At 37.3% G+C, this 13909-nt stretch overlaps 1 protein-coding gene across 2 annotated transcripts in view; it reads left to right on the top strand.

Annotated features, from left to right (window-relative positions):
• LOC115627323 (inactive dipeptidyl peptidase 10) overlaps positions 1-13909 on the top strand; it is a 208387-nt gene that overhangs the window by 164605 nt on the left and 29873 nt on the right. The window contains exon 1 of one of the 2 annotated variants that reach the window (XM_030522966.1): positions 10276-10392. The exons of the other annotated variant lie outside the window; for it this stretch is intronic. Within the exon in view, the coding sequence (XP_030378826.1) occupies positions 10276-10392 (117 nt within the window). Of the gene's footprint in view, positions 1-10275; positions 10393-13909 lie in introns of those variants that run through there. 2 annotated transcript variants of the gene reach the window in all.

Raw genomic sequence — 13909 nt, forward strand, 5'->3', positions numbered from 1 at the left:
CTACCTAAACCAAACTTTACACACATAATTTATATATAATTGTCTACTGTTGTTCAAAATTTTATTCAATTCGGTCAATTCTAAGAAAAGTTATTAGCGAAACAAATTCTCGCCAGTACAACCCCCACAAACTGCAGCAACAAGTTCGCTCTTCTTCTTCCTCTTTTTGCTGCTGCTTTAGGCGCATATAACTCAGTGACGGAAGTTTACCTGGGTACAGGGTATTACACTGTCGGGCTTGCTCGACTGTAGCGTTCTCTCTTGTTTTAAACTTTCTTCTGTCCATCTCCCATCTCTCTAACAACTGACTGCTGACAATAATGAGCTGGAGGACTACGTATTGAAAAGTTTCGAAACTTTTGGAAAGACATACACAACATAACCCCTATACTTATATTTTGATAAAGGACATTTACAATGTGCTAAGATTTGAGCTCAATCGTTGCTGAATTTGATTTGTACATCAGAAATAAAGAATATAGAAGAAGGCTGCGACCGAAATCATTCATACAAGTTATGTAATGGCTTCATACAAAATATTTATGAATATATATAAGAGTCTAATACTTTCAAAAGTATAGTTAACGAGCTTCTAAGTAATAATTGGACGATTAAAAGCCAGCTTAGATGTTATAATCATTATAACCAATTAGCCCTAAGACATAGCTTTTGGCGCGAAGAAGAATTGGAATTTGAAGACTTCCATTCGTCCATTCGTCTATTTCAGTCACCGGGACCACAACAAATTTCAATGAAAACTGTTCAATTATAAATATCTTTATCAGATAATTGATAAATTCCTATAGTCGTATAGTATATATTAGTGCTTCATCCTATTTTAATTCGTTTTCATACGTACACATACACGATATTCTTCTTGTCTGTACCAGTCAGTCAGGCTTGCTATTTATTTCTTTGGCCAAGTCGTTAAGCTTTGTTTTGTTGAGCGCCCATTGTTTTTAGCAATTATTGAGTGTCGCACACTCGACACTTTTTGTTGCCTCCGAGTTGTTGGTGCCCCCACTCCTTGTAGATGTTTCGAGACGTGTCGATTTCGCATTAAGTTTTCAGCATTTCAACGCCAAAATGACAATGACAGCTACAGCTATATCTAGAGCAACCGGATGACGGCTTAGATACTGAGTTTAAACGCACGGGTTAAGCACCGGGAGTCGTACGGCAAAATGGCCGACAGGAGGTTGAAAGGCTACGGAAAAGAGTTGTGCTGGTCTGGTGCTGGTGCTGATGTTGGTGTTGGTGGTCAGACAACCACAACGTTAAAGTGTAAATGTAGTTTGGCATAATTTATTTGTAATTGACAGGCGAGTGGTGGTCGGCCTGTGGGCAAAGGAAACGCCTGACAGTTGCTTTCTTGTGGTTTCCCGACTGCAATTGAATTTTGTTTTTCATTTGCACTTAATGTTGACATATATGTGATATATTGCCGCAAAAAAGGTTCGAGTCAACAAAAACTGTCAAAGTTTCTCCATCCACATGTCCTGCGAAGAGCAACAAGCGCTTGGGGCCCCACAAAATGTGTGAAACACACTATTAACTCCCCCAACTGCCCATATTCGAGCTTGCAATCCTTAAAGTTATTGTTTCTAAAGCTTTCAAGTTTCAAAAAGCCCCATTTTCGCCATTTACTTGAAAGCAGCTTGTCGAAGGAATTGAAGCTTACAGAAGCTTTGTGCAAAGGCTTGCGAAAGCACAGCTTACAAAAGTTATTTTAGTAAAATAACAATTTTATTTGCATTTATGGCCAGCTGAAGATTTTAGCAAACATTTTCACTTCAAAGCTAAAAGCTTAAATAAACTTCCAAAGCTGTGCCAATGCCAGCAGCAGGACTATTTTTTTTACAACCAAAGGCTTAAGGACTTGATTTAAATGCTTAAACGTTTCGGCATATTTTCAGAAGACATCTTCATGTTTTTAGTTTTCTTAATGTTAATAAATCATTCGAACTCCACGAGGGGAGTGTTAGAAGCTATATACAATGGCTTTGTTTGCTAATATTTGCAGTGCATGTACGTGTATGCTTCACTTAAAAAGAAGATACGGACCATAGAATGCTTAAATTTTAAAAATTCAAGTTTAAATTTCGTTTAATATATTTATTTTTCCACTGTACGAGTATTATTATTGTTAATTTGATATTTAATTTGATCATTTTAATATATTATCCTTCCCCTTACATAGCCTTCTTTTTTGAAAAATCATAAAATTCTTTTGAACACGATGTTTGCAGTTAAAAGCGAATTCCCACTGATACACAGATATTCTAATTAAGGTTAAGCACTGCCAGTTTATGTTAAAGTTTAATATTAATATTTCAATATATAATGTAATATAAAAGGGACGCATCCAAAATCAAGTCGTGCCCGTCCGACTCAGTATCCATCATTTTCTCCGCCCTTCAAGTAATATGTATACGCTGTTTTGTACCAATGGCTGCTATATGATATAGTAAACCGATTTTGGAGCACTATACAAAACTCATATACAGTTTGTTTCGATTCTAATTAAACAACAAAGCTTTTGTGACTCAGAATGAACTCTGTACGCATTCGGTTCTATGGCAGCTATATAAAATACTGGGGCTATATACAAGTATTTGGATCGCTATAAGCTTGCTCTGCTAGATAAGAAAAATCTACATACTAAGTAGAATGGTGTCTCTAGCTGGTGCGGTTCAAAAGCTCTCGGTTGAATAGTTGAACAGACGGACAAGCAGGACATACAGATCTATATTGATCGATAAATATACTGATAAATAAAATATGAGGTCTGACATGCCTCCCTCTGCTTGTCACGTACCTTTGGCGGTTAAGCTCTCTAGAATACTCCTTAGCCTAGAGCAGGATATTTAAATCTCATGTATTAAATGTTTCCAATTTAAACCTCAAACGAAAATGGAGAATCTTCAACAGTGGGATTCTCTGAAACTTTGCAAAAAGCACTGAAAAGCTGTTTCAGACACAAACCCGATTGGGGAGCTTTATAAAAAGCGAACGGAGCATTCGAAACAGCTGATTGACCGTCAAGGGTAGTTGTCTACATATGTATATGTATGTGGAGGTGTGTGTAAACATTCGCGCCGAAATTCGCAATGCGCGTATGTGTGTGTTGATGGTAAACAATAACAACAAAGACGCTGCGTCAGCAACAACAACAACAATAAATCGTTCAAGTTAGTTACAAGCGCCAACGACCTGCAACGCCCCGCCGTCCCACAAACACACACAAACACACACACGCACACACAAACATGCACACACACAAGCGCACAGTTTCTCCATTTTAGGGTCTCGCTGTTGTTCCATTCAGTTTCACTTTCAGTCTTCGCTTGACTTCCGCACGGAAGCGTTCGTTTCGTTTCGTTTTGTGCGCACGCGACCCACTAAACAAAAATAATAATAGAAAAAAATTGACAAGAAATTAACTGAAAAACTTCATCTTTGTTTTCTTCCCCTTTTTTTTGACGGACCAAAAAGAATGCGCCAACTTTAAGCAAAAAAAAAAACAATGAGAAAGAAGGGAAGGGCAGCATTGGGGCAAGGCCGAAAGCAAATTAGCTGGAAATGAGCTTTGTTGGGCCAAGTTAAAAGCGGCCAACTGGCAACAGAAAGCGAAAAAGAGGCGCGCAATTAATAAAAATGTGAGCAACCTAAACAACAACAAAGAATAACAAAAAAATAAATATATATATATATATACAAAACTGAAGTGCGAATCGAAGAACGACGACAATATGACGAAAATGGCAAATGAAAATGAAAACGAAAACTTTTTATATTGCGCGTCGTCTCAGACCAAGTGCTGGGCTACTGTTGTTGTTGTTGTTGGTATTACTGTTGTTGACAAACAGCTGTTGTTGTATGTGTGTGTGTGTGGCGGAATGTGGCTATTGGGATTGGGAAACGAATTGCTGTTGTTCGCTGCTTGATTGGTTGGTTGGCACTGTAAGAAAAACAATCAGAAGGAGCACAGCCACTAGGCAATAAATATTCATACATACTTGTACATCCTTCAACACGTATAAATTTGTATAGGTGTGTGTGTATGTGTGTGTGTGTGTGTGTGTGTGTGCGCGCGCTATAAATCTATGAAGACATCTTTAATTTCCGGTTGACAAGCAACGCAACTAACAACAACCGTTTAGTGCGAAAAACTGTGTCAGCAGACATTTAAAACGCACCTTGCCAGCAACTTGCAGCAGCTGTTTGTTTGCTTTTCTGCTTGCTTGCTGACTTGCTTGCTTCTCCCACTTCTCCCTCCACCTCATCCTTTACTCTTTGGCCATATCATGAACCATAGCTGAACGGCACCAGGCACATCTTTATGTGCATGTGCATATGTGTGTGTGTGTGTGTGTGTGTGTGTGTGTGTCTATAAAATCGCATGCAGTTTATATACTTATTGCTACATATATAGTATACTCGTATAGTATCTACATATATGACATTGATATGTGCATACACCGGAGGAGACCAAAAATAGTTGATTGTTGTTTTTCCCCATCATTGCATTCATATTTTTCCAGATTCCCCGCCCCGCTTACTAATAGTTTCCCCCTTGCTATCTATATGTTCTATCTCTTGAGATAGTATTTCCGGCTTCAGGCATTTAAGCAGTGCAGAACGCAAAAGCAAATTGTGATGTTCTCTTATTATTAGCAGATTATTCAGCGCACACTCTTTTGAAATTGGTACGATAATAACCCACCATGATGTGTTCTCGAAAGTATTGGAATAGTTTCCCTCTTGCCATTCAAATTTTCTATCTGTTGAGATAGTATTTCCGGCTTCAGGCATTTAAGCAGTGCAGAACGCAAAAGCACGTTTAATAACCAACCATTATATGTTCTGAAAAGTATTGGATGCTATAACCTGATCTTTTGTTTTGTGCTGCAGATAGGTATGCCGATTATGAATTATTAGTTTCTCTACTCCAGGTTTGCGGACTCTAACATATTTACTCTCCAAATCAAATAGTCTAAAAACAAGATAATCAAGTATTTTCAAAAATACTAAATATAACAATAAATAATAAATACTTAAAAAAAGATTATGTAATGTACTCTGTTTTTAAGTCATTTTCTTACCATTAAACATACATTACCTGCATCTATATATAATACACATAGTACCATGTCTGGACTCCCATTTGAGCCACCTGGGCTGAAAGGCCCTATCCCGTTTGTTAAGTGGTAACGAACACTTGATGGGACACATCACGTCTTACCGATTCCAGATGGCTTTATGTATCACTCGCCGGGCACTTATTCTGATATAAAACTTTTTAGCTGCACAACTGAAAACAATATTGGCCAAGCTAGTACGTAATGTCTCCTGAATGTCGTAAAACAACTATCAACAAAAAAAATGTGTTCCTAATTGTTACCTTCGCATCAATATACAATCTTCTCCTAATCTCCCAATTGTTATGCCCTTGCAAAGTTTATTGGAAGTGAATGACAGCCTTCTTACTATTTATGGCAGTATATTTAAAGTTTTTATATGTACATATATTTTTAAAGTGAAACAGAAGCTATATGCACCTTTGAATCATCCGCAGTATTTTTCATATATCCAAAACATTTATTAATAATCTTAAAATATTCTAAAAGTGGCGATGAAATGTTTCTTATAGTGAACTTTTTTTTAATGCAAATACATAGCTGCTGCAGAACTTTCTTGCTTCGTCAGGCTTTTCATTGCCATTCTTTATTAGGTTTTCATCAATTTTATTTATTTGTTGATCTCAAAATAGTCGCTTGACTGATCATTAGTGCAAATGCATAATTAAATGTTCATTCTGCAATAGCTTTGAGTCTTTTTTGGCTTAAAGATGTCGGAGATACCGTTAGCTCAATAGGCGAGATATCTTTAGCCGAATATTTCTTGCAGAACTTTTGCAATAAAAATCATGAAACTAAATAGCACAATGTTTCATAGAAAGAAAACACCAAAGCGAAATCGAATCACTAAAGAGAAATGCATTCTTGCAAGTTCAGAAAAATATCTGCTAATTGAACAAACTTTTGAATTGATTTTGCTCAAAAAATATGCTTAATTAATAGAGAAGCCACTTCGGCAGATTAATAACAAGAAATACTATAACTCATGCACATGCCAGGACTCGAAAAGCCAAGCCTTAACTAACGAAGAAGTAATTTCTGCAGAATCAACTGATGCTGCAGAAAGTTGCTGTACATAATGGCTTAAATGAATTAACAGGCGACCTTTCCCACCCGCCGCCATCCATGCTTGCTGCTCAATGGGCCAAGAATTCTTGCATAAATAACTTCTTAGCTGCTCTACTATTTTGCGCAGGACTTTGCAAATTGATTTCAACGGGCAGCTATAAAATGCAGATGAGTAGAGCATGGCACATGGCTGAGCATCTAGTTTCCAGGAAAGATGTGGATGGGAAAACGAAACTTACACACACACACTCACACTCACACATCAATCATACGCAGTGTGGTACGTTGTACTGCGAACAACGCAATGCAAACATTTGCATAGGCAGCGCGAACTGTGCAAACATGTGAGCTGAGCAGCGGCCGCAGCCACAACACTTGACCGCTTTGCTACGCTACGACTCAAGCTTGCTGGCAAACACACACACACACACCCATACACAGCTATTCATGTATTCATATGTATGTGTACACATACACATGTGTGTGCTGGCACTTGGAATCAAGCAAAGCAAAAGGCTTAACAGTTCTCTACACTTTAGCCATACAATATGCAAATTGTAATGCTCTTTAACATGCACTTCAACTTTGTTGTTTGCCATTTGTTGTTATTGTTGTTGTTACTGCTCCTGCTCCTGCTCTTTCTCCTGGCGCAGCAGCTGCTTCTATTTGTGTGCTGCCCCTTTGGCTGCCAATAGAAATACATATGTTGGTGTAGCATTACTAAGAAAATCACACCGAGTGCTTAGCTTTTCAAATACTTATACACATAGTATACCAACTGATATGTTTTTATTTAAAATCGATTAGCTTGTTCTTGCAGCTGGAAAACTATAGAATACGAGTCTGCTTTTCAATAGCGTTAATAACAAGTCTTGTTGTTGGTCTCACATTTCAATCATCAATCATAACACTGTACTGTTCCTAAGCGATTCATACATCAAAGGTCAGTGCAGCGCTCTGAATGTTTTGCGGAAAACTGCACATTTGTTTATTCACAAAAAAATCATAAGATCATTTTTACTTCACAACCCATTTATAAATAATTTCTTTGAATTTGTGCTTGCAATTTTGTTTGCAAATACTTAGAAAATTTTAAAATAAATATGCAAGTTTTCAGCTTGCCCGACCGAGAAATCTACAATGTACAAATTGAGGAAAGAATTGGAAGAATGGTAGCCTTGACTAGCCTTGTCTAGACTAGTCACATTTTTATAAATACACAACCATTTAGAACTACTTTGTTGCCTTCAGCTATCATTAAGAAAGGAGAACAACACTTCTACATTTCTGACCAAAAATCTATTAAATTAAATCAAAAATTGATATTTTGAATCGATTCTAAATTAGATATCATATCAAAAATCTGTCAATGGGAGTCTGGCTTCACTTCCTTAATGGAATTCAATGGAAAACTTTTGTAAATAAAATGCTAAATCAGTTCATAAATCAGCAGCATGGAGGAATATCCAAAGCCAGTAGATATTTGTCACTTGCATTTTATTTGCATCCACAGTAAAAATGTTAGGGTCAAATAATGATTCGATTAATTCACTTTTCTTAAAAACATTTTGAATTTATTGTGGATATCTTAATGTTAAAATTACAGACACCTTAGCCTTTTCTACATACTATTTAAACAAAATGGAGAAATATAAAAGGTTAAACAACAATAGTGAGAGTGTAAAACGGGAAATATTATACAAAAAAAACCCATAACGCTTAAAGACTAATGATATAATGACTAATGAAGCCTTAATTAATACTAAACTTACTATCTGAATGAGCTCTTGAAAGTGTTATTGAATATCTATTCGTTCAGAAAAAAGTCTTCCTGCTAGACATGCGTGTCAACATTTTCTTGGCGATCCAAAATCAACGTCCGCAAGTCCATCAAAATAGCAGGCACAAAATGTAACATCCATACCGCCAACTCGTGTTCAGGGCACTTTGACGAAATTTGAAATTTGGAAACACAATCAGGCGTTTGTGGGATAGGTACGCGATCATTTTATAGGAAGATTGTGGGCCCGCAGGCGGTTTCTATATCTGCTGGTCTTGGAGTTCTACAGTTTCCAGTTTCAGAGTAGGGCCGCAAATGTGACAGTCGAAATTAGGCATCTGGCCCCGTTTGTAGGTCGACTGGGCAGCCATTCCAAATCTGTATTCCGTCGCTCTATGTTGGTCAAGGGACAATTGAAAAAAGGAGATGTGAATGATGTATGAGCAATGCTGCAGGATCTCATCATAAACTCGTAGACACCTTTACTTTCGAGATACTACTAAAGTAGTGCTTCTATACATCTGAATCATAAGATAATATTTTATTCGACTCAATATTACTTTTGAATTACATTAAATGAAAAACAAAACTTTAAGCAAATATAAAACACTTTTTCTAAAGATTCGTTGCGGGAAACTTGGATATCTTTGGCATCGACTTGTACCACTAAATTGTATTACATTGAAAAGAAAAAGTGGCTCTCTCCTTGCCATTCCAGCTCAATTGCTGCATCACAAAAAACTGTCATTTTTCAGCAGTGCCTGACAAGCAGTTGTCGATTTAGAAAAAACAAAAAAAAAACATATACAGACACATCCCCTCGCTGCTTTGAAGCGATTTTTCGTAGGCTTAGCTCGTTTTACTTAAGCACTACCCAGCGTTGTAAGCCAGATGGTGAAAGTATTTTGAATTTTCCTCTTCTTCTACATACTTTGCATTCATCTGAAGCTTACTTGCAACTTGGCCTTTACTCCCAGCCTCATATCTTGCTGTAAAACGTTGATTTATGCAAATACCTTGCAGCAACACACATATGGGCTATACAAAACTTTTGGCCCTACCTACCTTTCTGCTCTGCTGCTAGCTGCTGCCAGCGGGCTGGCCACCCTGTTTTAGTTCTCCTCCTTTCCTGCACCTCCCTCCATTTCCCTGCCTAATTCAATTTTGCATTTTCGAGCCACTAAGTCGTTTATCTGTCGCCTGCATGGCCAGTCTCTGGCTATGGCTCTGGCTCTGGCTGAGGCTGAGGCTCACAAATGCCACAAATTCTCGAATGACTATGCTGCAAGAGAGCGGGCAAGGTGGTGGCTCAAGAGGTCGTAGCTGAGCGAATTAAATCAACAGCTTAAGAGCTAAATCACCAACAGCAGGCCAGCCAACTACCACTACCACTACGACTACGACATCATAATCATAATCGTAATCATAATTTGCACATTATGTGGATGTGGATGCCGGCAACGTTACTTTGGCGGCTAAGTCAGCCACATTAAGCGCAAAAAACCCACGGTTCCCCAACCCACCCCCTCTTTCTTCTCCAGAGCTGATGATGAAGCTGACATTGACGCTGACGGGAACGCAAACGCAAACGCGAATGCTGGAAACGTCAAAAGGCGCACGGCATTCGGTGGTTTTTGCGCCTTTCGCCGTTGTGTGCGCGATTATGCAAATTTTATTTGAAAATTTATTGCTGAAACATGTTCAACTTGTTTATTAGCAGCGACCGCTTTAGGCATGTGCGGGCGTATGGGCGCTTGGGCGTATGGGCGTGGCATGGTTTATATTTTGTGTATATGTGGTTGCATGGCCTCTAAATTGTTGATGAGTGCATAAACAGCTCATTAAAACGTAAATCTCGGTACATAATCAGCGGCACGTCTAATTTAGATAATGTAGCGGCAACATGGCGTATGTGTAATGTGCCGCATTCATTGTGATTAATGAGGCGAGCGCGCGCTAACGCGTTTCTAAATCGAAACTGGCTGCCATATGACTTGTCAGCCACAAGAACAACAACAACAACAGCAACAACAACAATAATAACAACAACAGCAGCAGCATCCCCAACTTGGCTAATGCGTCTTAGCATCTCTTTTTCGATTTCCCCTCAAGTTGCTCACTCGCCCTTTTTATATTTAGTTGAGGGAACAAACAAGAAAAGCACAAGGTAGAGCGCGGAAAGGAGAAGAAAGACGACAACAACAAATATTGTTGCCCCAAGTACGCACAAAGAAGAACGCATATAACTTTTAAATCACTAAACAAAGAAAAGTAAAGTTAAGAAAAATGGTGGAAATACAAAAGCCACATTCGGCGCTCAAGCGGCCATCGCTGAAGCGCGAAACTGTGGTGGTCAACAACAGTGCGCCCATCAAGAAGGTGACATTGGTGCCAAAGGACGAGGTGAGTGTCCCACTCACCCAAACAAACAGCAAATATATGTATATTCTCTCAGCCATACATATTAATTACATAGTACATGGATGGCATCATTTGCATAAGCTGGACTGTCGCCTTTTTTTTCTCCGCCCACAAAAAAGTGTGGAATTTGAAACTTTTTTAAGTCATTTTTTGAGAAACACAATTTTGGCTCAGCAAGTTATTTCAACTTATGACTGCAAATATTTACAACACGAGCGAATAAACAACATAAAGTTATTTTGCTTCAAAACTAATGCGCACAACCCATGGCTGTTCTTTAGTTATGCTTTTCATTTTATTCGAGCCGACAAAGCATTAATAAGCAAGAATAAAAAATCAGATTTACAACGACATGAATGTGTCAGAAGCACCGAAAATATCACTCTCTACTCGTTTTATTCAAAACAATTTTGAATCGTCAGATATTTTGCCATCAGATGTTAGTTATGTAAGTCAACAAAATATTCGAAGAATAAAAACTCAGATTTTTAACGACATGTATGTGTCAGAAGCACCAAAGAAAATATTGATTCGTCAGATATTTTCCATCAGATGTTAGTTATTCAAGTCGACAAAGCATTACACAAATAAAAATAAATATAACGAGAGTCAGAAACTCTTAACCCAAATTAAAGAGAGAATATATAAACAACAAAATTAAAGAGAGAATATATAAAAGAACTGTAGCTATATTTTGATTTGCCATTTCGGCCAATCAAAAATAATAATGTTCAAACTGATAAAAAATTACAAATTTTCTGCTTGATTTTGAGTTTAACTAACTCCATATATTATGTGTACTATACTTGTATTAAATAGTCAAAATTGATTCATAACTGCCAGAGCTTATCCTTAAACTATTTTGATCTGTTCCCTCCTGCGGAAAAAGTCTGCTTAAAGCATCTGGGCGGAAATCTCCGCCCAAAACTCAAATCAATAAACGGTCCATTCCCGCATTTTCCAAACCCGTTTTCAGTTTATTTGCCAACCAGATCAAACAGCACTATTGCTATTGTTTTCTATGCTATTTCTTTCTCCCCATTTTCACATGCATGTGGCTTACTCGTGTGCCCCTAAAGGTTGGCGACATCTGGAAATATCTGAGCAAATATGACACACCTAAGTGTGTGTATTGGCAGAGCTTTCTATTGTAGATACAATAGGGAGATGCTTGATATTGCTGCAAAGCTATTATTTGTATAATAATGGGGGCTAACGTGCTCAGTGTAACTCATTTATAATTGCAAATTTTCTTAATCTCAGTGCTCGCTCTTTGTGTCTGGCGTTGGTGCGCACTTCCTTCCTGCCTCTGTGCCACACCCTTGGCATTTCTTAGAAACGCCTTTGTTTGCCAGCCGGCAGGCAAACGCACGCAGCCTGCTGCTTCAATTGTGCCACATTTTTGCCAAGTTAATTAAGTATGCAAATGTTTTTGTCTTGAGCTCCAAGTAAAAAGGATTAAACGCCATCCTTTTCCTAGGCTCATTTAATTTCTTTTGCGCTAGAGCAGTTAATCAAGAGCGCAATGCTTAAGTTCGTCCCAAACTGTGTACATACAGAATGGAAAGCATATTTAAATTTTGCTGCTGTCCCCATAAATGTAGTTTAGCTTCAAAGTATAACGAAATTTCCATTAAATTAATTATCCGGACATTAATTTCATTTAAGGAACAGGTCTATTATATGATTTCTGCACTTCACGATACACACATAGCAATAATGAGTCTGTATTTTGTTAACTTTCTCGGCAATCTATATTTGTAAGCTCTTTAAAGAAATAAGGAGAGTTTTTTACAAACACAACCAAATCAATAAGTTATTTCTATTAAGCATATAGAAAGCGTACTTTTGACAGAAGGAGATTTATGTTTTAACAAAATCAATTTATTCTATGAATAATATCCTTCCAACTCAATACAACGATCGTTTCAAACGAGTGTTTTAGGCATGTCCGTCAGATTGGTAAAACAAAACCTATCGATGTACTCAGAGTGTTTTTCTTTTATGGGAAAATCCATTGGTCCATTGGTTCAGTTAAAAAACATTGTTTTGGAAATATTTTAATCCATTTCTATTACATTGCACAGCATATTTTAGCTGAATATTATGTCATGGTATACAAACATTTCTATATTTTACACCCAATGCTAAAAGGTAAGAAAGTGTGTACCAGAAAGTCTCGTCGCCAAATGCATGTAATATACAAAAGGAGATGAGGCAGGCAGATGAATATAGAAATGTTCGTTCGTCCATCTGATCGACTATATAAAAACTTTGTATAAGAACTTTTGAGCTAGGGACACCAAACTATTCTAATCTACATGAAGAACATAAAGCTAAGCTAAAAACCTGTTTGTTTAAAGACTTTAAATTGGTATTTATAAATTGTTTAAAATAATCTAATATTATATCTAAAATTATATCCAAATAACTATATGAATGATTGGAACAATAATGTTTAGTGTAGTTGAACTACTTTAGTGGGTATGGGGTATTTACGAATCGGACAGACACGACTCTAACACTACAATCTTTTTAAATTAAATTTAATATTAAAACCAGGCAGCATAAAAATGTTGTTAGCAGTTAGACTCTCTTTAGAGTTTGCAAAACACATCAATATATTGGATGGAAGCTCTGACTATATTTCTGTTACCTGAGTAGCTATTCTGTTCACATCTTTTAGATATGCGTAATAGACTCGCTATAGCCAGTTAAAGTATTCCTTTTTTAATACGAAAAATCACATTTATTTTGCCTTATCATGGAAAATAATCTTGGTATTATAAATGCTTGAATCGGTTCTGAAATCCTAATTAGTTTTGGAATACTTTAACGATTTAGTCATTGGTTCAACTGTATAAATTGTTGCAGCTTTTGTTGTTGTTATTGTTGCTGTTGTCGCTGATGCCTTAGCCACGCCCATTAATAAATAAATAAAGCAACGCACAATACTTGCAATTCAAACTTAGTTGACTGTTTAATGTGTATGTGTGTGTTTCTGTGTGTGTGTGTCGGTGCTGAGAGTGGCTGTTGTTGTTTTTGTTGTTCTATATTTTATGTTCTGGCTGTTTGTGTTGTTTAAAAACAGATTTCACAGTTTATAAATGCAAATATGTAACAGAAGTTGGCGCCGTCGCCATCATTGTGAAAGGCGTAAACTTTTCTTTTAATATGCGTGGCAGCGGCTGCCTTGACTTCATTTTGCTTCATTGCCTTTGTTGCTATCCTTGTTGGAGGTTGCTCCTTGGAGGCTTCTCCTAGGCCGTAAGGCTTAAACCTAACCGAAGCTGCTGCTGCTACATCAACTGCTGTTGTTGTTTCTTGAGTTTTTTCTTTGTTTTTTTTTTTCTTATACAGTTTTTCCCACTGCTTTCTCTCCACTTTATCGCGAACAACTTTCGATTGGCATTTCATTATGAAAAGCCATAAATAAACATACGCGCACATACAGAGAGAAAGTAAGAGAGTTTCTTCCATAACACAATTTGGCATATCG

The sequence above is a fragment of the Scaptodrosophila lebanonensis genome, unplaced genomic scaffold, assembly GCF_003285725.1.
Source record: "Scaptodrosophila lebanonensis strain 11010-0011.00,11010-0021.00 unplaced genomic scaffold, SlebRS2 tig00000092-arrow-pilon, whole genome shotgun sequence".
Classification (NCBI taxonomy): Eukaryota; Metazoa; Arthropoda; class Insecta; order Diptera; family Drosophilidae; genus Scaptodrosophila; species Scaptodrosophila lebanonensis.